Source organism: Hippichthys cyanospilos, chromosome 6 (assembly GCF_059441005.1).
Source record: "Hippichthys cyanospilos isolate Australia breed blue-spotted pipefish chromosome 6, RoL_Hcya_1.0, whole genome shotgun sequence".
Lineage (NCBI taxonomy): Eukaryota > Metazoa > Chordata > Actinopteri > Syngnathiformes > Syngnathidae > Hippichthys > Hippichthys cyanospilos.
The window spans coordinates 6429943-6456067 of record NC_142374.1 but is presented as its reverse complement, the minus strand read 5'-3'; the positions used below and the strand labels follow the sequence as shown (position 1 = coordinate 6456067).

Genomic DNA, 26125 nt, shown 5'->3' with positions numbered 1-26125 from the left:
CGAAGTGCCTGAAAAAAAAGATGCCAATCCTCATTTTAGCACAATTACACCTCACATGGCAAAAGACAAATCAACCCCCCTCAACTATTTAGAGAAAAAATGATTTATTTATTTTACATTTAGGCGTGTTTCAGATACCTTTAAAATTTTTTACCTTGGTAATATGCTACAATTCAGTTATTTTCTGTTGCAATACTTATACTTTTAGTAAAGTATAGCCGATCGCTTTCAAGTGCTTTTATGCAAAACCTCATTTTTGCATGGCTGCCTATCATAGTACCGGTCTATGGGGCAGGCGATTCTTGAGCCCAGATTGAACTTTGCCTAGCAACAAGCAAACGTGAAGTAAAAAATTCCTTTAAATTCTATAGATCAACGGCACTGTGCATTCAAGCTGACATATGAACAAAAACGTATAAAACGTGGTTTTAAAAACGCCACGGATGTTTCGTTTTGTTTTGTTTTTGTAACTCTCAAAAGCACTCCTCAGCAAATCCCTAATTGGCTGACGTAACGGGCGGTTCTGTCCTTCCACCACTTGTTTCGCTCGTTCCAGCAGCGGCTCACGTTCACAAGAGAGGAGGAGATCAAGCAGGCACACCGCAGCGGAAACACGAGTGGCAGTGATGTAATGTCGCCAGTCTGCTGACCACGGATGGCTGTTTGTGCCAGGCTCTGCGGAGTGGGTCAGTCGCGGAGGTGCCGGAGGCGTCCGCGGCACAATCAGCAAGACCAGGAGAGCGATTCGGACATGGACGACGAAGAAGAGGAGCGCATCGTGGGCCAAAGACGAGGCGACGCCGGCTGCGGAGTCCCGGAGAACGGCGTCAACACCGCCGGGCCGAGCCGGGTGCACCGCGGCGGCGTAGACGGTACCGGGCACCCGCAGGCTTTGTCGGAACTACCGCCGGAGCTTTTAGTGGAGATCTTCTCCTTGCTTCCCGGAACTGCACTACCCAATGTCGCCCTCGTCTGCAAGAAATTTAGACAAATCCTCAACACAGAAACCATCTGGAGAAGGCGGTGCATAGAAGGTACAAAGATAAAGATAACGACGGCGGCGTATCTTTCACACGGCCTGCTGCTAAGTTTGTTGCTACATCGCGTAGACGTCAAGCGACGTGACGTTCCTCCGTGCTATCCGTTCGATGAGCCGCGGAAGCGTAATTGGAGTGCTCGGGCTCCTTTCTGAGCTGCAAAAAGCCGGCCGATCGGAAACGAGAAGCGCCGACACGCCGCTGTTGTCAAACGAAGCCCAGGCGAACCGGCTGACTTTGTTTACAGGCCCCTCAGCTCAGCTCTGCAATCCCGCAGTCGGGCTGCGGGTCTGGTTTCGCTTAAGTCCCCGTTGCCCCAACTGCGTGTTTGGGCAAGGCACGAATTTTGCATTATAAAAATATCACGAAATATTACCTTGCAGCACCAAACACTGATGTCCCAAAAAGTAGACGATACACACAAGCTGGATTTTTGTTAAGAAAGTATACCCAAATATTCTGTGTAAAATTCAAGTCAAGTCAAATCAAGCTTCCCGAAAGGCAAGGAAAATTTCCCCATTTGGGAAAAATAAGGAACGCTCAGGAGGCCCAGATGAGAGGCGGACCCCTTCCAGGCTCAACAGTTGAAAAAAAACCTACAGGTGGATCCTCAGGTTGAGTAAACCTTTTGCTATCTAATGGAAGAACATTGTTCTGCCTCACTGGCAAGGCTAAATGAACCATGATTTGGGTAAATAATAACATTGGGCCATCTGCATGCATGGCAACTCATTAACCATTTCCTGTGGAAAGGTCAAGCAGGATAGCATTTTCTCAAATCAGTGTTACAAGTTACTTGGACACCAACAGATTTAAAACTAATCACTGTTCTTAAATGTGTAATAATTGGGCAGGGCTGGACTGACCTACGAGCCTGCATCTTTTGGGGCCTTGCAGTGCTTGTAGGGCTGCACAATTATGGCCAAAATAATCATCACAATTATTTTGGTCAGTATTGAAATCACGATTATTCATCATGTTTGGTCAAACATGTCTGTTTATTGCCCAAGTAGTATATAAACAAGGCTTCAAGGCCTTACACTTACAGTAGAAATAATACTAATAAAAAAACTAAAATAAATAAATAAAGTAAATAATTCAAGCATTCACCCTAGACATGGCAAAAACTTGGCACACAGGCAACACAGCTACTAACTTGCTGAACGCAAAGCAATGAAAAATGAAGCATACATCGAACCAAGCACATTATTTACTTTTAAGCAAATTTGAATCAATTAGCAGTCAAAATGTCATTTTCTGTCATTTCTAACCAAACTTATTGCATTTTTTTGCCATTCAGATTTTTTTTAAAAACAGGTCCCAATCGACTGCTAGCAAAGTATATAATAGCAATCAGGTGAGAAACTCAACGCCATTTCACACTGGTAAATAATATATCAGGATGAGGAAAGCCGACACTTTTGTCATGCAAACATGTGGGAAATGTTGCCGTCTGGGACAAAGTGCTTGATTTGACTTGTAATGAAAAGGATCACAAAGTGTTTGTAGGATTAGGGTGAAATCAGTATTTATATCGCTGAGGATCCGCTTAACTAATTGTGGCAGCCAATATTGGGCTCGCCATTAAAATTGGATTAGTTTTGCAGCCTTAGGTGCAATTATTTTAATTTTCCTTCATTTCCCCCAATTTAGAGCAGTGGTTCTTAAAATTGTACTGAACCGCACCAGTTTCATATGCATATTCACCAAACCTTTCTTTGTGAGAAATAAAACGTGTATTTACACATTCAAAATACAGTATTATACTTTTTTACTGGTGCAAAAAATGAACCGTGTATGAACATCATCTTGTTCAAAGAACATAACCGTTACAGCCCATGAACTCATAATTAATTGGCAGAGGCTACACCAAAGTCCTGAGACCCACCCACTCAACCCTTGGGGTGCGATTAAACCCAGGTTAAGAAACACTAAGAGAGAATAGCTCATAAATTCCTTTCACATTCTTTACATTATTTCAGACATAAAACAACCACTCAACATCAGTGGCAGAGCTACGTGGTAGCCAGGGGTGGTCAGGAGTCACACACAATTTATAAGAATGTCTTTAGAAAAGAATGTATGATTTTTTTTCAGTCAATGTTAATCATATCAATTTTATCACCGTAGCAAGCAAACAGCATAGGTGAAAAGGTATTGTGTATCATACAATCCACCACGACGGCTGAAAGCACACACACCCACATGTGCACGTTGCGCATACACCTGTGCAAACTATGCCGCAAAATGCCAGGCCAGTTTTTCTTATGTGTGTCTGTATATGTGTACGACTCCAGCTCTGCGCTGGCTTGTAGAATACATAGTCAATAGTTTGGTGCTAGTGCTTTTCAAGGTGATGATGGCATCAAAAGTAAAAAAATAAATAAAACATTTAGGAGATAGCTAATAATCCAGCAGTGCTCAGCGAGTGCCAGTTGTCACCTTGATTTTCAGTTTTACTGCATTTGCCATCTTGTCAAGTTTACATTGCTGACCAGAAGTTAACATGCCAGCTCACACCGATCGGGAAATGCTCTGAGCATAGAGTCCATTAGAGGACATTTGATAGCACACTACGAGTGCAGCACAGTAGCGGTGGGGAATCACTGGTTTAGATGGAAAATATAGTTATAGGCTTTAAAATGAAATCATGTTGCCGGACCAGTTTTGCATCTTCTGTTTCCTATTCACTACACGAGCTTGTGCCTGTAATGTTTTATGTTAAAGACCATAAACATTCAAATTTGACACTGCACATACTGTGCTTGCCTCATTTAAAGGGCCTGTAACATGAAAAGTCAACTATTTGGAGTTTTTAATCATGTTTCAATGTTTATTCCACACCTCAAACACGCCCAAAATGCTGTTTTCATTCATTGATGCATTTCTAAGCATACCTTGCATATTCCGGCCCTGCCTGTGCAAATGGAAACGGCTTGAAGTGCGCTTATGACAACAGGAGCAAAACAGGAGCAATTGGTCCCTCCCCTACACCTCCCTGTACTGCCTGCGCAAGAGAAAATACACACCGACCTTATCCACGTCTTCGAGTTTCGTTTTGATTCCGGAGCTGAGCAGGAACACCGAGAAGGCCAAGTAAACAGCAACGTTTCATTTATTAGCTACAGCATTTTACTGTAGAAAATGCTGAAATGGCCAAAATGTGTGTTTCGGAGCACACAGCCGAACAATCATCGTCAGTAGTATATGATTCACCCGCGTTGTTATGAATATTGGGTTCCCATTGGTACTGATTTGATAGGAGTAATGCGTGTGAGTGGGAAAGCTATATTGACGCCGTTTTGCATTTTAATGTCAGTGAAACGCCTACTTTTGGCCTCGTGTACACGCTGTTGGAATAGTCTCCATCAGCCGCGAGTGTGAAGATGATCGCTATATATTGAATTTGAAAAATAGGAATTTTCTTCAGTACCATAAAACTTGAATTTAATGAAAAAATAAATCGCCAATGTGCCAAAGGAAACATATATGCACATATTACATTGTAGAAAGACTATAATATCATGTTAAGGCCCTTTCAAGATGAGATTTAGATTTCTACCTTGAAAAGTGCAATTGCTTGATCTGTCTCATGTTTCATAATTAGAAAATAGAATGTCACTTAAAATTCAGGGGCGTATGATACAACAAATTGGAAGACGTGTTCCATTTCTTTTGTTCTCATTGTATAAGATGATCCCGTTTGAATACAGAGTAAGTATCATAGTTTGCATATATGATTGCGGGATTTCAAAAGGTGCTCGATTCCCCTCTTCAGTCAACATTGTGTATTTGGGTCACGTCTCCTGACAGTGTTGTTGCCGTCATGAAACTGTCCTCTGCCGTCGTACTTGATGAAGCTGTTGCTTTTAATATCACTGCCAAAATAAGCAAAACCCCAAAGTACATGATATAACACCATGTCAATAACGAGCCTGTCCGTCCTTTCTGGTTATATTTTTCAAATTCAGGTTTGTTTGTTTTTTTCCCTCTATAGAGTTTCATATGAAGGAGGATCTAAGAAAGATGGAAGTGGGCGGAGTTTCTAGCCGAGACCTCTATGTGAAACGTGAGTGATATTATTCCACAGCGAAACATCAATCGTAAACATAAAACCCTAATACGAGTATGTTCTTAATATTTTATTACTGGAATGAGCAATAATCATTCAAGGAGCGTAATATTTAGCCTACGCGGGGTATATGTTGATGTATTTTCTCACATAATAGACTTCACTGAGTAGAAATTATTTCCGGTGAAAGCAAAAGCTTTGTTCATTTCAATTTGTTGTTACTTGAGCATCGTTTGTTTTCTGTTATTTGGCGCATTGTATCCATATTGCCTTGCACGCCTCTTTGGTCATAGCGCACCTGGATGTGTGGCTTCTTCCACATGCTTGTGTTGTGCCCGTCCAGGTGTTAACCCACGAGTGAAGTCTGGGCGTTTTATGAAGCTCCTCCCAGACTACGAGCATATGGATTATAAAGATGTGTACACACACCGTATGTAGACGGGCCCTGACTTGATGGCTACAGCACGAGGGCCTTTGTGTGTGTTTGTGGGATATGCTACTCTTGCTGTAATTCTTATTGAAAGTGTTTCTGCGTGAATTGCAAATGCTTTTAGAGACAAGAAATAGCAGAGATCGATGCATACCGACTGTTGTGTTCTGTTTGGCAAGCTGGTAGAGGGAAACTCAATTCCCTTTGATATTCCCATGAGGTTTCTAACAAACAAACACAAAAAATGTGTGCAGTGTGCCCCTTGTGTAAAGTGTGTGCACAGCACCATTGGGAATGCTGATGATGATGCACTATGTTCTTGTGTTGCAGTACTTCACCCGTACAGACACATTCTTGGATTGTGGCAGCCTGACATAGGTCCTTATGGAGGGTTACTTAATGTCGTGGTGAGCATAAATATGAAAGGGAAATCTTTATGAACTGCGATATTTAACTGCAGGTGTTTAAAAAGTTTCTTATTCCTAGGTTGATGGGCTGTTCATCATCGGGTGGATGTATTTGCCACCACATGACCCTCGTGTGGAGGATCCCATGAGAAGAAGACCTCTTTTTCGTATCCACATGTGGGAAAGCAAAAAGGCCACGGTGGAGTGTATGTACGGACATAAGGGTCCCCACAAAGGAGACATACAGGTGAGGACTCACACACACCTCTTTGAGAGGAACTATAAAAATTAGAGATGCACTAAACGCACTGTTAGTGCTACCACTGCAAACATGTGCCGCATCATACAATGACAGCATAATTGATTTACGGTTTCTTGTCCTTAATCAGTAAGTGGTGGTCACGTCCTTAATCAGTAAGTAAGAAATGGTGGTCTGTTGCTAGCTCTGTGATTAGTCGGCAATATACAGTCAACGGAATTGCGAGGACTCAAGCTAGCACTCTGCTATCACAGTTACATAGGCTAACCTCAAAATAAAAGCCTTGTGCGGCTATTGCATTGTCGTCCATGTATTATTTGGTGTGTTTATTTTGAAGCTGGCCTTTGCAACCCGCTGTTGCCGTGTCATGTATTGTTCGTTTTGTTTGGTTTGTCTTTCTTTTGGTTCGCCTGTAGTTCCAGGAAATAGGTGGAAGTTCTGTCCCTCTTCTGTGTGCTTTTGTTAAATTCAGATGAGACGCTTGCTGTTTTTTTTGTTTCTGTTTTCAGATGTTTTGTTTTCGGTTTTAATTGTCTTCCGACCAGAAACTGAAAATGCATATTTTGCGGTTATCAGCCAAGAACCTTCGGAGGCCGAAAACTTGGTGAATGTCTAATAAAAATGAAATGTTTTTGATTTCTAAATGTGACTATGTGTTAGATAAGTAGTTCATTTTTATTTTTAGACTGTCAGGAAAGATGAATTCTCAACCAAATGTAACCAGACGGATCATCACCGCATGCCAGGAGGCAGACAGGAAGTAGGTCAAATCACAAGTTCCTACACTTCCTCTGATTTTCATTGATGATTTCTCTTAAATACTCTTAATTCAGCATTCGGATGTTTTGCTTGTGTGTGTGTTTGTGTAGGAGTTCAGGACATGGCTTGATGAAGAATGGGGCCGGACGCTGGAAGAAATCTTCCATGAGCATATGCAGGAGCTCATACTGATGAAGTTCATTTACACCAGCCAATATGAGTATGCAACATTTGCATGCACGTTTTTACATCAGATACTTTCTGAATCATGATTTTTAAATTTGAAACTAATATTGTCATCTTGACATGCATTGTATTTTGCAAGCATTGAAATTCATACATTTGGTCAGCGCTCCAGAGCTGTACGAGTCTCTTTTTTTTCCGCCCTACGTTTTCAATATTGAAGTTATCCAGGCTATGCTGTAATATGCAAAAAAAACAACAACCTTTGTTAATGTTAAAAAAAAAAGTAAGAACATAGGATACCATATTTTCAAAATACAGTGGGCCCCGTGTTACGAATTTAATCCGTTTAGTGGGTAGGCTCGTAACTCGAATTGCTCGTATGACGGGCAATCCAAACCTATTTTAATTTGTGAAGGCGTGCAACGCGTGCAAAAACCTCAGGTAAAAACATCACGACTTTATACACATATTAAAAATTAGTAACATAATCTACTGTACAGTTAAATTTAATAACATAAATATACAAAGGAAAAATTACACTTACCTTTGGGGCAACGTGACTTGAGCTGGGTGAAGTCGGAGGGGAGCAGAGACGAACCCGCAGAATTTATTTATTTTTTTTTCTTAAACGAGAACTTTTCTTAAACAAGAACATATCACCAGCGATTTCCCTCTCTTTAATCCATAATAGAAGAAGCCTCTCCAATTTGTCGTCGACCGAGGTCCGTCCCCTGACAAGGAAAGTCTTGCCCTTAGAAGACTTGCTTGCTATCATAGCTTCCATGTTATTGAGAATTGTACATATTGCCGAGCGGTTACGGCCATACTCACTAGCAAGGTTAACTATGCGTGCGCCTCCTTTGTATTTTTTTTTCTCCTGCTTCGTTTCTATTGTCATCATCCTCTTACTTCTTCCTTTACCGCCAATTGCAATTTTAGAAGCCATGTCTAACAGATAAAGTTTGCAAAGTCTTCACAACACACCGACCAGCTGTGCCATCAAGCTAGATGAAGGCCTTCGGCCAATAGCATATCGGCATTTCTGTGATTGACGTGACGCCGGCCAATAGCATATCGGCATCTCCGTGACTGAGACCGTGACTGTGACCTTAATCAACCAATAGCATATCGGCATCTCCGTGACTGAGACGGTGACTGTGACCTTATAAGACCAATAGCATATCGGCGTTTCCGTGACATGCGAGAAAAGTTATTTTTGTCGATGCAGCAAAGCGAAAAAAATTGTTTTGAACACACTGACCGGCATGTTGGATGGTTCGTAAGATGAAAGGTTTGTGCGTACGAGGGGGACAAAAAAACGCCGCGGTCCACGTCGTAAGATGAAAAATACGTAAAACAGGGAGTTCGTAAACCGGGGGCCGACTGGACTGTTTATTTTTTGCATGTGCGCAGTTCTAACTTTGAAACCTTGAAACGCCTGAGAAGAAATGAAATGAAATATTTTATTTTTTGGTTGGTAAGCAATATGTGTGTTTTGTTTTGTTTTTTTGCCAGCAACTGCCTGACGTACCGGCGGATCTACTTACCTCCTGCAATGCCCTCCGACTTAATTCAGCCAGGCCTCTTCAAAGGCACCTATGGTAGTCACGGCTTGGAAATTGTTATGCTCAGCTTTCACAGGACCTCGGCAAGGGCCACAAAACTTACTGTAAGTCACAGTTTTTCTTCCTCATCCATCAGCATACCGACTGTGGCCCTTTGCCTTTATTCATTCACTTATTGTTTTACTGGGAATAGTCTTGGAACTCCGACACACTGATTTTCCACCCCTAGACATTTCTCTTCTCAATCATTAACAAATGCCCTCAGGGCCAGTTTACTGTTCACACACAAACACGTGGTGGCTGAGCAATGAAGTTCTTAATCTTGGCAAGTTTCCATCACCTTAGCTCAGAGTACATTAAAAAAAAAAAAAAGAGGGAGGGAGGGGCGGTGAATTTAACTTGTGACATACCAAACATGAAAAATAACATCAGTGAATTATTATGTAGGCTTATAAAAGCAAAGAGGTGGAAAGAGAAGACAAGGTGTTGTTCAGGATGTGCATTAATATAGTGTTTCCTCATTTATCACAGGGGTTCTACCCCCTCAAAAATACTGTACATAAGTCGCACTGGTATATGAGCTGCAGGAGCAAAAATTGAGGAAAAACAAAAACATCTTTTGTCACAGATAAATTGCACTGGACTATAAGGCACAGATCATCAGATATTTATGCAAAAAGATGGTATATGAAAGTATTATTATTTATTGATCTTATATTTTATTCAGCAACAAATATTTGGAATTAAAACAAGGACTGAGATTATTTATTTTGGGCATTTTAATGCACTTTTTTTTCTCTATTAGACTAACCTGTAACCTGTATAAACCCTTTAAAAAGTAAAGTTAACATTTTTTGAAAATTGATTGATGTTGATTTTTTAAAATGCATACATTTTTAAGTATACTAATAAAAATGTTATGGATACTGATTTTATTTATGGTCACTACACAAGCGGGGGGGGGGGGGTGAAATGCTTTCTCTTTCCCTGGGGGGTGGCTCTGCAAAAAATAATTGAGAAGCACTGGTGGGATCCAAAACTAAATACGATCTAATCAGTTTGTCACGTAAACATGTTTGTTGGAGGGGAACCTTGCTCCGATGATACAAGTAGTGAGCGCTAAATGCAACAAATTTGCAAACTGACATTACACAAAATTATGCGGTGTTATCACTGTTTATAGTACTGTGGTATTTTTACCAGACGGGCTCAAAAGATAAAGAGAAATGGGACTGCTTGAGCTCCATGTATTTTGTATACTATATGTGCAGGGCGACCCCAATGTTCCCGCCGGGCAACTGACTTTGGATATTGATCTGAGCCAGCCGCTCGTCCTTCCAGACTTGGAACATCAACGCAATATAGAGGAGCTGTCACGCCTTGTATTGGGGGTGCATGAGCAAATACAGAGGCAGGCGAGGGAAGGCACCTCAGCCATGGGGAGAGTCGCTGCAGAAGGTGCTTGTGCTGATGCGGCCACAGCAAACCCGGCGGAGGCCGATGGAGGCGTCGATTTGGATGGCTCTCAGCCAGGTCCAAGTGCAGAGGCCAGTTGTTCTGAGAGCCAACCCTTCGTCCTCCCCCTTGGAGTCATGGCTCGCAATGAAGTGTACCCACGCACTTGCAGAAAATGGTAAGAACTTATGACTTTTACAGTGAATACCAATAACCCTTACATTATGTGTATTTTACATGAAGCTGCTCGTCCTCAAGGTTGGAACATCACGATTTACAGGCAGGACATTTCTTTCCATTTGACAGTGAAGAAATTGCACCTAATACACATCATAATTCTGTTGCTGATTTGCTCCGTAACATTTTCGCAAAAAGGTCAAATTCTTTTATTTCCAAAGTGCTGTACAAGAAAATCTTTTACCGGTACTTTGATTCAACGCAAACAATCACTTTGAAGGAGGACAACAGAAATCAGAGAATATTTACTGTTAAAGCTGAAATTTAGAGGACCTGGAGGAATTCAAATAAAAAAGTAAACAATTGATCAATAATAAAAAAGTAATGATCCATTAATTTGACAAATAGCAGCAGGCTTCTCTTCATTAAAGGGGTACCTTACTTATTAAGCCATTTTCAGTTTCAAAAGTCAATATTTTGTGTATAATCCGTTTGATAACCATGAGTATTCATGCGCAATCATAACCTTGAAAAATGCATTTTGCCACTTGCTGTCAACTGAAAATGACATCACATGCGCTTACGGTTCAGGTTCACCATACCAATGTCACATGACCAGCCCCAGAACACAAGGAGCCCGTGATAGTCGTTTACTGGAGCTCCGAGTAGCTGTAATGTCATTTTCAGTCAACATGATTTTGTTGAGGTCTCAATGCACCTTGGTCTCAGTTTGTATGACACAAATCTGACTGTTGTCTAGAAGTAAATGAGACATGCTTGAGATTGTCTTTCGGCAGTTCTTTTTTTCTGGAAAGGTAAAATAAAGTTATTAATGGGTGTAGGCAGCCATAACAGAACAATCATGGCTTTCTGTGAGGTAATGAGACAAGGTCATCATTATTCCAATATTTTTGTACAGTGACGTGCCATGAGAGTTTGATCAGACGGGCACCTTGCCCCAGGAAAGATTGGGAAAAATTCCACACTGTTTATCCAAAAAACATCTGAAATGTGCTCCAGCTCACACATTAAAGCAGTCAAAAAGGATGTACAGTATGGCGTAAAATTGGTCACAGAATCCTCCATATATTGACTGAAGAATTTGTGTTCATTACAGCTTCTATGGGACTGGTCTGATCGCCGGCCATGGCTTCACAAGTCCAGAGCGCACCCCGGGGCTATTTGTGCTGTTTGATAAGGATCGTTTTGGCTTCATTTGGCTAGAGTTGAAGTCTTTCAGTCTCTACATTCGCCTGACGGACCACCTGGCCCACGCACATGCCCCAAACCTGGAGCGTTTCGAGGCCATGCTGCGCAACATGCAGTCATGGACATCATGAGGACCCCAGCTTTAAGTCCCTTCCCGGCAATACAAATGCATTATGAAAGAATAATAACTATACCTATAATATTATCAAATACATTATACCTCACCCCCTCCTCATAGCGGTACTGATTAGATTGTGACGTTACTGTACCTTTTCCAGCCTCCGTTTCTCAAACTTCTCATTTTACTTTCTAGTAGTGGCAGATTTATCACTTTGACCCGTCTTGAGTCATAGTCTAGTAGCTCCAGCAAAGCAAAAAAAAAAAGGTCTCGGTTGTGTTAATTTATTTATTTATTTCCTCCTGGCGAACCCGATATGTGATATTGCAGGCCACTTATTATGGATCAATCTTTTATGTGCCTCTGATTCTAAAATCATGTCTGTACTTTGTAGTGTTTAAGAAGGTAATGCTATGAAATGCATTTTCATTCAGTGCCCTATATGGTAGACAACATGCTGCATTTTATTTGGCTTTGCAGCAAATTATTTTTTAGAAAGTATGCCTTTTCACTTTGATTTATATATTACGTGATTTCACATAGACAGCTTCTCAGGTATTTTTGTCACAAAATTTTTAATTACAGGACACTCGCTACATGTGTTTTTTTGTCAAAGTTAATAAGAGCAAATCAGTCTCAAAGCTTGCCCAATAGGAGTAAAGTAAGTCTCACAACAGGGCACCTTTACAACAGTTGGCAAAGGAAGTGTTCTCTTATCAATGAGCTCTCAAGTTGTTTTTTTTTTTGCTCTTGAGCTTTAGTGATAATAGTTTTAGTGCTATGCTTTGACACTGAAAAAATTATTTCGCCACACCTTACTTGATAACGCCAGTTGCGCATGTATTGGGAAACTACAATATAAGCTATACACACACTGGATTCATTCAATGTGAATTCTATTTTTGGGGATGGGGGGGTTGAGATACAGCTACATCTCATCTGTGTTTGCTGTTTAAATGTTTGCCTTGCCTTTTACCCCATCCACGATTCTCTCCCTTTTCTGGATTATTTTACGACACTGTCTAGCTGGACATTACTGAACCCCAACATCATCTTACCCTCTGCTACTTATATGTATATTTACATGTATGTCTTGTTATGGCTTGATGGCATTGCCTAGTAGCTTTTCTACTACAAGTGCACTTTTCTGGGCAGTATAGTTACTCACATCTAAAGAAAGGGCACACTGGGCAGCGTTTTGTAGTAGACTGCAGCTATACTAAAATTTGCAAAAAAAATAAACAAATAAAAAAGCTTTTGTCTTGTTCATCTGAACCAAAATTATATGGTTCAATAAATTTTCCTATCTGCCACCTGAATGTTCCTGTCTATTTCATTGGCTTACCTTTACTGTTACAGTTTACTCATCTTACAAAATTACCACAAGTTGTAGGAATTAAACAGACGTTTTTTTTTTCCAATTGGGATTTTGTACCATAAGGTTTATTACCTTTGTAATAAGAGTATACGGTAATGTACCAATGTAATGCACTGTGCTATTTCGAATACATTGTTACCACAAGTGCTATGATTAGAGGGATTGAAACTGCACTCGTAGTGAATACCACACATTGACATCAGTCTCCATAAAGCCATCCTTGACACACGGGTTTCAAGTCACTTTCTGACGTGCAAAATTTTAATTTCGTCTTTTCGTAAAGGTATTTGGGTAAAATAAACATTAAAACATTCCTCACAATTCTTTACATGTATACAGTATGTCATGATTGAGGAATTGTAGAGCTTCTATAAGATGTAGCGACATCTAGTGGTGAACTAAGAATGGAATGATTTGAAAGCAGTGGTCCGATCTCACTTCACAAGCCTACCACAGCCCCTATCCCACACGGGAACAAACTCCTACAACCGTAGCGAAAGTGGCGTTTCGCCAAGGCTCGGTAGAGGTCTCTAAACTATACTCCTACAACCGTAGCGAAAGTGGCGTTTCGCCAAGGCTCGGTAGAGGTCTCTAAACTATTTGCCCGATAACGGTTTTGCACGATGCCACTTGTCGTGACTAGGTGACCGAGACCGCGTTAGCGTGCCTCGTCCAATTGCATCATTCAGGGTCACTCGATGCAGGTAGCACGTTTTCGAATATTCAAGTTTATCATCGTGGGAGGATGACAGCAGAAAGCAGTTGAGGTATGCGTGGACATCAGTTGATAACGACCTGATGGTTGCATATTTCGAGGCGTACCCAATGTTTTACAATACCAGTTAGGCCTGATTTAATGGCTGCTACCCCAGGCGGTCGCCAAGAGTCTCAATCAGTCGCGATGGAGTGACAAATGTTTGCTAATGAGTGACAAATGTTTGCTAATAGTTGCAAATAATTGCGAAATGTGACGTCACATGATGTTGCAAACTTGAACGAGATCAAAAGAACGGCTATGTTTGCGGACCTTTTAGGGTCTGCTTACCCTAACCCTCTAACACTAACCCCTAACCCTCATCTTACCATTACGCTACAATCGTGAAGTTATTCGGTACCGTAGCACAAAAATAGCTTCGTAGCAAGGTCTACCTTCTGGAGGCGTGTCGTGACCTGACTGACCAATCATAAAAAATAATAACAAAATACATAGCCTATATGTGATTGAACATTTTTGCGCCGTTTGTTAAAATTCATGGCAGGTTATTAAAATGATTTTTTTCTTCACCACTAGATATTGCTAAACCTTGCACAAATCTTACACTTTACAACACTCAAAATCTCTTCAACTACTTTAAATCAAGAAACCACTGCATTAAACCTATTCGAACAAATCAAAGTAATGTGCATTGGAGAAGACAGGTTCAGGAGAAAAAGGACAAAAAATGTATGCAAGTCTTTTAAAGTTCACTGCGCTTTATCTTCTGATGTAATCGGATCTTCTCTGGGAGAATCTGAGTCATAAAGACATAACGATCCTTCTTCAGGTGCTGGGAAATGACCTGTTCCTTTGCGCTGATTGCCAGGTAATTTTCTTCATTCCCATATACAGGCCAGTGAGCGAGGCCATCACCATTAGGCGACCTACGTGAACACATAGTAATACAGACAAGCTTATCTTATTATTTATTACACTTTTTATATCTACATGACGTAGTTTGGGGTAATTACCCTGTCCGAGCAAAGTTGCCCCAATAGGCCATCATTGTTCGAGTAAGTTGTTCCTCCTCCTCTAGGCATGTGGCTAGAACAAAAAGCCTTGGTGAAACCCTTTGCACTTTAAGTAAACAGTGCATATTTTTCATGATGCCAAATGAGTACTCACCGTTTAGTCGGATGTGTTTTGTTGTAAAACAAAGGCCTAAAACGGTTACAATTTCGTCTCCATGATCACTTCTAACAAAGCTTGGCCTTTTTGCCCTCAAGAAATGAGGTGGGTGCTGGTACTCATACAGGTACACGTGGGCACCTGCATCTGGAGATGGAAGTGTCTATAGTAGGTTGTCATACACACACAAACAAAAAGCTGGAAATGCATATGCACTCACTGTACCTCTGTGTGCATTGACAGCCTTAATGGCGGGAATGTTGAACAACATATCTCCAAACCACTCAGTAAAACCATCCCGATTTTTCACACGATCTTCACCAGCTCCAATATATTCCTCTAGCATCAAATCCATCACAATGGAGTCTTTGGACTTCAGGAAAAAAAATGGCACCGTAAGAAAAACTTGGAATCTTTACGAAGATTAATATGTTGGCATCGAGAGCCTTACATTGGGATTGAAGAACAAAATGGTGTTTGCAACCTGTTCCCGGTCCATTCCTTCAGTCCAGTTTGGAGGACAGATAAACTAGGAGAAAAAGAAGTGATGAGATTTTCATGAGTGGCTCTTGAGAAAGAAAGTAATATCATACGGAATCATGTTTGTCATACTTACAGCTGGAATTAACCAGCCCCCTTCATGATCATTCACACCAGTCATAAATGGGACTTTATGAATTTCATGCTTCTCAAAGAGCTCATTGACTGGTTTTGTCAGAAAATGTCCATCTGGTGTTATACTAATTCTTAGCGTTGTGTCCTGAGAAAAGACAGTTTAAATAAGGAACATCCGCTAGAAACACACCAATCCATAGTTTGCGTAATATTTCATGAGTGTAAATGAGTTTTGCATACCTGCGCCAAAGTAAAAAACACGTCCGTATCGATGTTTTTCATGCAGGCAGCAATAGCCTGTGTGCTTTCAATGCTACATCCGGACGCATTAGCAACATGCTGAGATGCAAGATTCCATCAGTTAGAAATGTTCTATTTGAACCAAACTGCTTCAATTTGAGAATTCTACTCCACCTGTGCTATTGGTAGAGGATCATTTGACACCAACAAATCCATTGCAGCAGTGCCACTTTCAGCAATGGCTCGATGGGTCAGGCCGTCGGACAAGGGTGACAAAAGCTGTTTCAAGACGCAAAATCACTGCATTAAATCCGCTGTGATTTCACAAAGGTGATGTCTTAGTTTCCAGATTCTCACCAAGAGAGAAACGCTTACTCCCCCTGCAGACTCTCCAAATATAGTGACAGAAGCTGGGTCTCCACCAAAGTTGTGAATGTGCTTTTGGATCCAGCGGAGGGCTTCAACCTGGTCCAGCAGGCCAAAGTTACCAGGCAGATGCTCGTCTCCTGTGCTATTGAAGACATTCACAACAAATAAGTCCTGACTGTTGCTCGTACATGCTTCAAATACCTCAAAGATTATATTATTTTTGTAGAATAGTAGTGCCTGGACTGCCTGCTTCTCTGCATTTGGGTTCGCAACCACGCAAAACCTTAACGCATAGATGTGAATGTGACAATAAATATTCGACCACCTGGAAACCAAAGCGACTAGGTAAGTGTGTTCCCTGCCTCTTGTCCAAGGTTGATTTGGGATAGGAACTTCTCTACGACAGCTTACCAGGATGAGCGTTTAAGATGGGTGGATTCGCTCCATGGATTTCCTACTTTAAATAATGCGAGTCATATTTACCTGAGAAAGCCCAAAACGCCCAAGCGATACTGGATCAGCACCACAATCACATCCTGGTAAGCGCTCAGGGCGGAACCATCATACATTGAAGCTGAGCCCATAGCAAAGCCTCCACCATGGATCCATGCCATAACCTGGTCAGGCAAAAAAAAAATAAAAAATGGTATGGTATGGTATCCCTAACACTTATTTTGATAATCCATTAATCCACCTATTATTTTGTCAATTAATCACATTTTTCTTGTATGATTCGGTTACAGGTCTGGCCCATAAAATGTTGACCTTGGGTTCATAAGACTCAGCACTGTTGTATTTCGATTTGGACTTTTTTACTTTATATTATTATCATTTTGTTTATTGAGTTGACCTACCGTTTTCATTGGGTGTGTTATTGCATGACCAATTTCAACACATGTACAGCACTTTGTTTGCAGAAATGGCTGTTTTAAAGTTTTAAATAAATAAAGTTGAGTTACCTCGCAGAACTTCTCCAACCGCCACACTCTTGCCCCCAATTAGAGGTCTACAAGACCAGATGCTATTGGATGTGCCGAGGACTGAATGGGGCTTCAGAGGCTATTGAGCGTTTTCCATGGCCAGATCTTCCCTTTGCAATGGCCATCTGTTAAATATTGGGTAAATGCCCCGGTTCAACTTTACAACGCTTCCTAAGACCCATTTCTATTGTTTGGCTTTCGATTCAAAATGAAACTCAGCAATGTTGTACTGTTTTGGTTTTTTTTTCAATTTTTAAATTATTTGTGTTTTTGTTTATTGGTTAATTTGTGTTAACTTATTGTTTTCACTGCGATGGCTGACCAATTTCACCACATGTAAGCATACACGTATGCGGCAATGCCGTTTTTAAAGTTCTACAAATCTGTGCAATGAGGCAATTTGAATTCAAAAAGGTATCCAAGTGACTCATTGATTATCAAAAATAATTATTGATTAATGTGATCATCATTTAATCCTCAATTAATTGTTGCACCTCTTCTTCAAACTAGCAGCCAATGTTTCTTACTGGGAGCTTGGCATCATGAGCTCTGTTTGCAGGAGTATAAATATTGAGGAAAAGGCAGTCCTCTGAAACTTCCGGGACTTCTTCTGCTAGACCACCAATCATCTCCAGCAAATCTATAAGGAACTCTCTATGTTGAATGCACCTGAAGAAAGACATTATTTTATATTAATGTAAGAGGTAACTCATACAGTACCTCCCAAGTGCAGTATCACACAACTAGAGCACGATATTTCTTACATTGGTGGCTGCCTACTGGCGTCTCTCACTCCTTGCCATCCTTCTACTTTCTGGGGTGGAGCCAGTCTCAGACCAGGGCCAACAGGTGGCTGGGCAAATGGGACACCCAGGTAGGCGTGGGCTCCTGTCTCCTTCCCCTTTACACTCACATACTCCCCTTTCAGGCTTCCGAGCTCCGTGTGGATGATAGGTGCTGTCATGATAATAGTGCTCACAATCAAACAGAATCCTTTTGTAATTAAAAAGAATTTTTGCTAACAGCCAACACACACTTTTAAAAAAGGCAAATATGATCTTAATGCTACATTATGATCTCAATACTACATGGAAAATCTCACCACTTCATATTATGCAAGTCAGGTTAGTGGGGCACAGGTGACTTGTGTCTGCACTTGCACCCTTACGTAATACAATGACTTCAATAATATGATTTCAAAAAACTGAAATAACTTGCTGGTGCAAGAATTTGCAATTGGCAATGGCCTTTGGACAGGTAGATCAACAGCAGTTTATGTTTTAGATATTTACCGCTCGTTTCAAGTCAATTCTCAATTTTACATTATGGAATATGGATTGTCACTCACCGTCAAGTTCTGCAGCAACACAGAAAATCAACACAGCTGAAAGAAAGCAGATCGTTTTCTCTCCAGAGAACTTCATGGCGCTGCTGGTTATGTGAATACCAACGAGGCGTTGTGAAGAGGTGTGTCGAAGTCAGCTGCCCTTTGCCCTTATCTTTGCACACTTCGTCCTGTGGTGTTGCTGTGCTGCTCTGAAAACAAGAGAACCCGCTTGTCCTGAAATTGTACATTTTGCAATAGCCCAATCTCCGCCCCTCGCCGATCAAAATACATTTCTTCCATTCGTCGTCAATTTCAAACATGAGATACAGTAGATGATGATGCGCACACTAGCAATTGAAGTTGCCACCAAATGACCCAGAGTACCTCATCTTGAACCTTATTTTAACAAGATGCATTAAAAAAAGTCAAATAAAAAAAAAAAAATATTTTGTTGTCCTTTAGCACGACATAAAAAAAGAATCCAGCTGGATATACAGTGCCATGCCATCACGGCCAGATATTATGCATTACAAACATGCTGTTCCTCACCTTGATGTAAATCAGGGCGTCATTCGAACATCAGCAAATAATCCAAATGTAATTAATCGTCTGTTATGGGATGTCTTTCTTTAATGAGTGTGTTTCTACGTGTTTCATTGTGCTTTCAAGCAAGTTGTGGTGCGACGACGTTCCATGTTGTTGCCTTGAAAAATCAGTAACACCTGAAAACATCATTTTGACAAGGAGAAGGAACAACTGTTTCAGGGGTCACAGATTTTGCAAGGGAAAATCAGATTTACCTGGGGGACACCTGGGGTGGTGCAGTGTCCTCCAAGACTGGTGTGGTGTAAATGTTTCAAAATAAATATTTTCAATTTATCTACCTATTCATCCATTATCTACTGCTTTATCTGGAGTTGGGGCACGGGGGCAGCAGCTCCAGTAGGGAGGTCCAGAGCAAATGCGAGCTGGAAAAAAAGGAATGAAACACAGAGGTGAGATCATGTGCAAAATGTAGCGAATACAAGCCAGACATAGGAATGGAACACTGAGCCGAGATCGGGAGCGAACCGCAGCGGATACGGCAATATAAATGAGTAGAGAAATGAGCTAAAAGCAGGAGCGGGCTGCATTTGGGCCAAAAAAGGGGATGGAACAGAGCAGAGAGCGGTGCGAAACATAGCCGATGCAAACAACACAACCTGGTAGGCATCAAAGAATCAAAGATCATGAGAAGAGGCTGCGTATGCGCAAACGAAACTGTTAAGAAGCAAGCTGAGTAACACAAAACAAGCCCTGCCGCTTCACAGTAACATCAAAGACCAATTTCAACTTTATGGTGCAACCGCACGCATCAGACAGTAAACACAAACAAAGGCACAAAAAGTTAAGAACGCAGAGGAAGTCACAAAACGGAAACATCACAGAAAAAAAAAATAGAAGTTGTATAGCACAAATAGTACAAATGGACTCATCTGTGAAGCCAAGCCACAGTTCATAAATGTTGCGCAACAACCAGACTATATGGAGGACAAACCAACACAAGGGATGCAGCCACCAGAGGGCGGAGAAAGACCCGTTGCCCCGACAGACACAGCCAACAGGCTACCGATGACGAAAAACAAGAATCAACCAACAGAAATAGTCCAGGAACGCCCCTGGCGCCAAATGAGAGGTCGGCGGTGTGAGTTCGGAGTGCCCAGGATGGCAGACGAGATGCGCCCCGCGTGGTGAGTCACGAGGGTGACCCAGGCGCCAGACAGGGATGCGCGCAGAGGTGGGGTGAGTCAGGAGGCCGTCCGTGGTGCCAGACGGCAGACACCAGGCAACTCCAGGCAGGCTTGCAACCCAGGCGCAGTTGGAGACTTGCAGGTGACGTCGGCTGCTCGAGACTGGCAAGAGATGTCGTCTGCTGGACACTGACCTGGGATGGGGCAGCTGCCGCACTCTGACAGGAGGCTGGGGCGGCGGCTACCGCGCCTTGACTGGAGGCTGGGGTGGGGGCTGCCACGCCTTGACTGGAGGCTGGGTTGGTGGATGCCACGCCTTGACTGGAGGCTGGGGCGGTGGATGCTGCGCCATGACTGGAGGCTGGGGCACAGATGCCGCGCCTTGACTGGAGGCTGGGGCACAGATGCCGCGCCTTGACTGGAGGCTGGGACGGCAGCTGCTGTGCCTTAACGGGGAACTCAGGAAGCGTGCGCCGCTCCTTGGTGGGGAACTCGGGAGGTGTGCGCCGCACCTTGATGGGGGACTCGGGAGGCTTGCGCCGCATGATGATGGGGAACTCGGGAGGCATGGGCCACACCTTGATGGGGAACTCGGGAGTCAGGAGCAGACTTGTGGAAGATCTTCACTTGAGACAGAGACTGGGATCTGTGCCGACTTGACACAGAGATGGGGATCAGCCGCTGACTTGAGGCAGGAACGGGGTTCAGGCGCTGACTATGTAGGGACTTGGAAGTCGGTCACGACTTTCAGGGGACTCGGAGGTTGGGCGCACATTTTCAGGGTCTGGAATGTCCAGCTGCTGCTGAGGCACAGGATCCAGGTCACTCAGCCGCCGAGGCACAGGTCTGGGACGTCCATCCGCCAAGGTGTAGGGACAGGGACATTCATTCGTCAAGGCAAAGGGACGGGATATGTTTAGTTCCTGTATTACAGGGACATCCAGCCTGCCAGGCTTAGGACTAGGTCACGTTCAGCCGCCAGGGCATGGGGACAGGAACCTCCAGCCTGCTATGCTCAGGACTCAGGACAGGGGCACTTGCCACATCAGCCTGTCGTCGGAAGACTTGGTAAACATTAGAGACACCAGGGACAGAAGCAGAAGGATGGCTCAAGACAGAGTGAGGATGACAGGACATGACGTGACGAGGGAACCAATATAGGAGGATGTGACTGTGAACTAAAGGGTGAGTGAGCAAGTTTGTTATGACATGAAGATGGGCGGTGACCTTCACTCGGGCGGCCCCACTGGCTGCTTTGTAATGCCAACCGGGTGCCTGAGAAAAGGTCACGATTAATGGAAGGTTCAGAGTTGGAGTCTTCAAAAGTAGAACTGAACACAGATTGACTAAGTAGGGACCAAGAACTGTCAAAAAGAAAATCTGAAATGATGTAATTACCATTCATAATGGAAAAGCTAGGGCTTGGAAAAAGAAATCAAAAGTGTTGTAGGAAAAAGGACACAGATAAACAAAATCTGGACCGGATATGGAGTGGAAATTGGCATGATTGCTGGGATAGTCTACACAAGTGCAGCGGAACTCCGAGACAGGGAATGAGATAAGCCATTTTTAATAGCAAAACGAAAGGAAAAACAGGATGTGGAAAAACTGGACAGCAAAATACAAAACACTGTTAGGTGGGTAATACGACAAAAACACAAGCGGGCAGTTATACATGGTAAGACGAGAATGATCTAACAAAAACCTAAACCAAACAGGGAATTAAATACACAACACAAATCAGGTAACACAAAATAGCTGGACAGGAACAAGGCAAGGGAAGCTGTTTGGGGGGGGGGGGGGGGCAGACACAAGGGGAACATTAATAGGAGCATGACACAAGAGCCCCACAGATAAAAATAAACAGAAAACCCTGAAATTAACCCACAACCGAAAACCCTAACAACATCAACAGAACATGACAATTGTTTCCAGTGTTCCTACGTTAAAAAAATGGCGCACGGTATACAGACCAGAAACATATCAGAAGGACAATTTACTCTGTCCTTTTAATTTGTAATTGTTCCAATTTACCCCCCCCCCCCCCCCCCCCCCCCCAAAAAAAAAAAAAAAAAATGGGGTTGGTTGATCAAACTGCTGTTAGTTGATCAAAACTGTGTGGTGGAATTATTATTTTGCACTGAAATAGGCCTATGTACTAAATTGCAGAGTATTTACGTGATAAAATTCGGTGTTTATTTAAGTGCAATTTAACCAAGTGTTTCCTTCGTTAGTCCGAGGTTATCTATTCGACCACGTATAGACACGACACCATATAGCCTATAGGTACTTTTCATTACTAAAGCGCTGCGAAGCTAGGACGGTCAAGTCGTCAGCGCAGTAAAGTAAACCCTCACGGGTAGCCGTGGAATATTTTTGTTTACGCCCCCCCCCCCCCCCCCCCCCCAAATATTATGTAATGGTGCTGACAAAACGAGTACACTTCATTAGAAAATTGCTTGACAACTGAGCAAGTTAGGACTTGATTTCAATGTCCGAGGATTGCATGAAGGAAAGTCGACCTTCCCAACATGGCCGCCATGTAGACACGTCGTTAGTAGAAGCAAGTGCGCTAGCGACCTGCATGCTCGAGATCTGATTAAAACAGTTTTACGTTTATTACATGTATTTATTAAATACACAACAGGATGAAAATTTACCAAGGCTGGCATCTCACAGTTGTAAGCTGTTCTATAAATAATCGCCTTTGAAACCTGAATCTTTGGAAGTAAAACACAAGATATCCTACCTCTCGTCAGAATCATTTTTACGAAGATAAATGTATTAGCCAAGAAACAGAATGACGAATGTGCAATCAAGACGCGCTGCGTGTGGCTGAAAGGTATGAGGTGTGCTTGTTTTATTTACGTGTGCATGACTGCCTTTGATTGAGTGCTTTTGCAAAGCATGCGGATCTTACAGCATACACACTACAACAAACGTGCTTTTGAATGTCTGACCCAATCGGCTCGGTAAACGGGACCGAACAACATGTTTAGAAGCACTTTTCAAGGTGGATTTTTGTCTATATTGTATAGCATTGGCAGCAAACCTCTTCAGATATGGGACATAAAGGTTGGTCATTGAGAGCTTGAACTAGTTGACCGTTTTCGTGGACTGTGTGCTCTGGGTTTGATTACGTATTTTTATATGTTTTTAAACTACCTTCGGCATGTCTGACGACTATATTAGCTGCCACCATGGATCACTCAGTGCTGAATACATGAATAACATGTTATTGTATCATAACAAACAGCATATTAATTATTGTCAAAATTGGTAGCTTACTCTGGGTTGGTAAATTGATGGAATTGTCACACATCAACTTTGTTATTGATCATTTACAATCAACAAAAACTTACCAGCAGCACTGAGGACTAAAACGTTCATTTGAATTGAACTAAAAAAGAAAGTTTAGTTACTGTATGTTACAGAAATACTCTACAATGAGTGAGCAGTGAGAAGTGTGATATTGTGTGACTGATGTTAAGATTTATATCCCACGCCTAATAAATGCAATGAAGAACATTATCAATCCCCTTCATAATTTAGTTTAGAATCATGAATTCATCCATTTCCTTGTATTTGTGTGTCATCCGCAATATTTAAGCGTATTCATTGCTTATGGCCACCTAGCACATCTATACATTTACAACAATAGTAAGCATTGCAGAGCTCTAATCACGTATGATAGTTAAGCAAATCTGAGCCTTATTTTCGCTTTAAAACATTCCACTGCATTTATTTTTATGTGTTCCACAGGTAAAGAATGGTCATATCAGACGAGTTACAGACAATGACATCAACTCACTGGTGTTGGAGGTGGAAGGTTCAAATGTTAGGTGAGTTGGATGTTTGAACTGAATTCCTAAAAACAATACACTATTGCCACCTAATGTCGCTACCTCTCTGTGATTCTACAGTACCAATTACATCACCTGTCCCGCTGACCCCAGACAGACACTTGGTATCAAAATGCCTTTTCTTGTGATGATCGTCAAGAAAACCAGAAAATATTTCAGCTTTGAAGTCCAGGCACTGAAACATGCGCTTTTCACATGTTAGTGATTGACAGTAACTTTTGCTGTTCATGTTTTGAATCATACTTGTCTTGGTCTACTTCCCTATCTATTTTCAGGTGTTGGATGATCTGAATTTACGGCGGCGGTTTCGGGCCAGTAATCGCCACAGCAAGACACAAGTGAATTCATTTATGTGCACTATGCCAATTAATGTTGATGACCGCTGGAATCAGTTTCAATTCAACTTGGCAGACATCACCAGGAGGGCTTATGGAACCAGTTACGTAGAGACACAACGTGTGCAGGTATGTGTGTCTTACAGACAGCAGAGGAAAGTGATTCCCAAAATCTCCAGAAAAAAACAAAAATCATATCAATAGAAATGATCCAAGTCTTGCGCTCAGCTGGTACATGCCTGATTTCAAATGCTGCAGTGGATGCATCAAACATCTTTCAGTTCAAGGTAGTCGTGAATGCTCCTAGGTGTTTGGTCATCGCAGCTCGGTGGGCCTTTAAGACAATTGAGAGGTTGTTTAATATGGCGGGATGAGAACAACTTGTGGGCCGCAGTCAATGTTTTGAGGAGCAGGGAGCAAGGGGAGTTGTAATTAAAGGATGTGAGCAGTCCTCTTAGACTAAATCACACACTGTGCAGTTTTGGAAGTTGAAAACCTTTTTTTTTTTTTTTTTGCAATAGTTGGTTCCCAGTTTGTTTCGGAATAATGCGATGTGTCGCGGTCCAGAGTCACAACTTAGACGTATGGGCTGCTTGATCTAATACCACACAAACTTCAGAATACAAAGTATTCATGTTATTGAGAACTTGAAGTGACATTTCTCCATGCAGAGTGGAAACATGTTAATTCCTTGGTTAAGGTTGGCCAATTTTCTATAGTGGCCATGCCACAATGATGACGAAAATGATATGTTGAAAGACGGGTCTTTTTCATTCACTTGAATGGACTAGCTAGTTTTATTATTATTATTGGTTTATTTTTATCACAAGCGTTGCCATTTCATCCACACATAGATGAAATTTTAAATATGGTGAAGTGTAATTATAAAATACAATATGTTAATACACAGTATATCCATGGATTGGCGATGCCTCGTGGTGGGCTATAACAATGAACAATAAAAGTATATTACTGGCCTGATCACCTGTTGATAGTTCTATGCAAATGAGATCATGACTTGTGAAACAATCGTGTCCCCGGGTTCAGTTTCTCTCATTTTGCACTCCCTGTCCAACCCTTTCTTTTTCTTCCACAGCTGAGGTGGCTTTGAGGAAGGCCCCTGAATTCTTTTATAGCTCTGCATTCAATGTGATGGGTCAAAATGAGAAATTAATTTTAATGTACAGTATACTTGCAACACATGACAGTAGGAAACTTGAGACTTGAACCTACATAATCCAACGACAAGAAAACAACTCAACATCTGTTCTATCTGTGTTTTTTTTTCCCCCCCAGATTCATGCTAATTGTCGTATTAGGAGGGTATATTTCACGGATAAACAATACACTGAGGATGAGCTCCCACCTGAGTTTAAACTTGTTATTCCAGCCAAGAAACAGGATGCAAGGTGGGGATTAAGAAATGATATTTATATAATTAGATGTAAAGCAATTACCTTTAATTTTCTTGCAGCAAAAAGGGAGGTCCTCGACCCGTTCCACCCCGACCGACCTGAAGCAAGTTTGAGCACAATAATTTTTTGTGCATCCATTAATTTAACTTTAAGGATCTGTTGTATTCAAGATCTGTTATATTCACAGTTGAAAATAGCTATTTCTTTTTAGTTGTGCCATTTCCTTATTTATTTTTTAAACTCCACCGATGTGTATTGTATGATTTATTTACATTATGAATCGATGTAATACACATGTGTTTTGTTCATTATAA

The 26125-nt window shown here is 41.8% G+C and overlaps 3 protein-coding genes across 9 annotated transcripts; 2 read left to right on the top strand and 1 right to left on the bottom strand.

The window, feature by feature from the left end:
- The first annotated feature begins 537 nt into the window (after positions 1 to 537).
- On the top strand, positions 538 to 12987 carry fbxo31 (F-box protein 31). Its single transcript, XM_088417196.1, has 9 exons — positions 538 to 1034; positions 5035 to 5106; positions 5870 to 5946; positions 6026 to 6193; positions 6891 to 6965; positions 7075 to 7184; positions 8666 to 8819; positions 9987 to 10348; positions 11465 to 12987. The coding sequence occupies exons 1-9, from the start codon at positions 656 to 658 to the stop codon at positions 11685 to 11687; spliced, it is 1620 nt and encodes a 539-aa protein (XP_088273322.1). The 5' UTR covers positions 538 to 655; the 3' UTR covers positions 11688 to 12987.
- Positions 12988 to 13284: 297 nt separating this feature from the next.
- Positions 13285 to 25907, bottom strand: ces2b (carboxylesterase 2b). Of its 7 annotated transcripts, XM_088417189.1 has the most exons (17): positions 25854 to 25907; positions 24636 to 24730; positions 19353 to 19436; positions 19018 to 19190; positions 18490 to 18677; positions 17906 to 18098; positions 17669 to 17810; positions 16645 to 16778; positions 16150 to 16303; positions 15967 to 16071; positions 15793 to 15891; positions 15554 to 15697; positions 15389 to 15466; positions 15163 to 15310; positions 14935 to 15084; positions 14781 to 14853; positions 13285 to 14693 (listed from the first exon to the last, which is right to left on the bottom strand). In XM_088417189.1, exons 5-17 carry the CDS (start codon positions 18563 to 18565, stop codon positions 14510 to 14512), a joined length of 1680 nt encoding a protein of 559 aa, XP_088273315.1. In that variant the 5' UTR covers positions 18566 to 18677; positions 19018 to 19190; positions 19353 to 19436; positions 24636 to 24730; positions 25854 to 25907; the 3' UTR covers positions 13285 to 14509. The 7 variants fall into 7 exon arrangements, with proteins under 7 accessions (XP_088273315.1, XP_088273320.1, XP_088273314.1 ...); XM_088417194.1 differs by lacking the exon at positions 19018 to 19190; XM_088417188.1 differs by lacking the exons at positions 24636 to 24730; positions 25854 to 25907 and adding an exon at positions 19671 to 19743.
- Positions 23184 to 26100, top strand: LOC148421985 (cilia- and flagella-associated protein 20-like). The gene is made up of 6 exons (XM_088417200.1): positions 23184 to 23273; positions 23961 to 24040; positions 24122 to 24233; positions 24337 to 24525; positions 25693 to 25805; positions 25871 to 26100. The coding sequence occupies exons 1-6, from the start codon at positions 23190 to 23192 to the stop codon at positions 25911 to 25913; spliced, it is 621 nt and encodes a 206-aa protein (XP_088273326.1). The 5' UTR covers positions 23184 to 23189; the 3' UTR covers positions 25914 to 26100.
- The last annotated feature ends 25 nt before the right edge of the window (positions 26101 to 26125 follow it).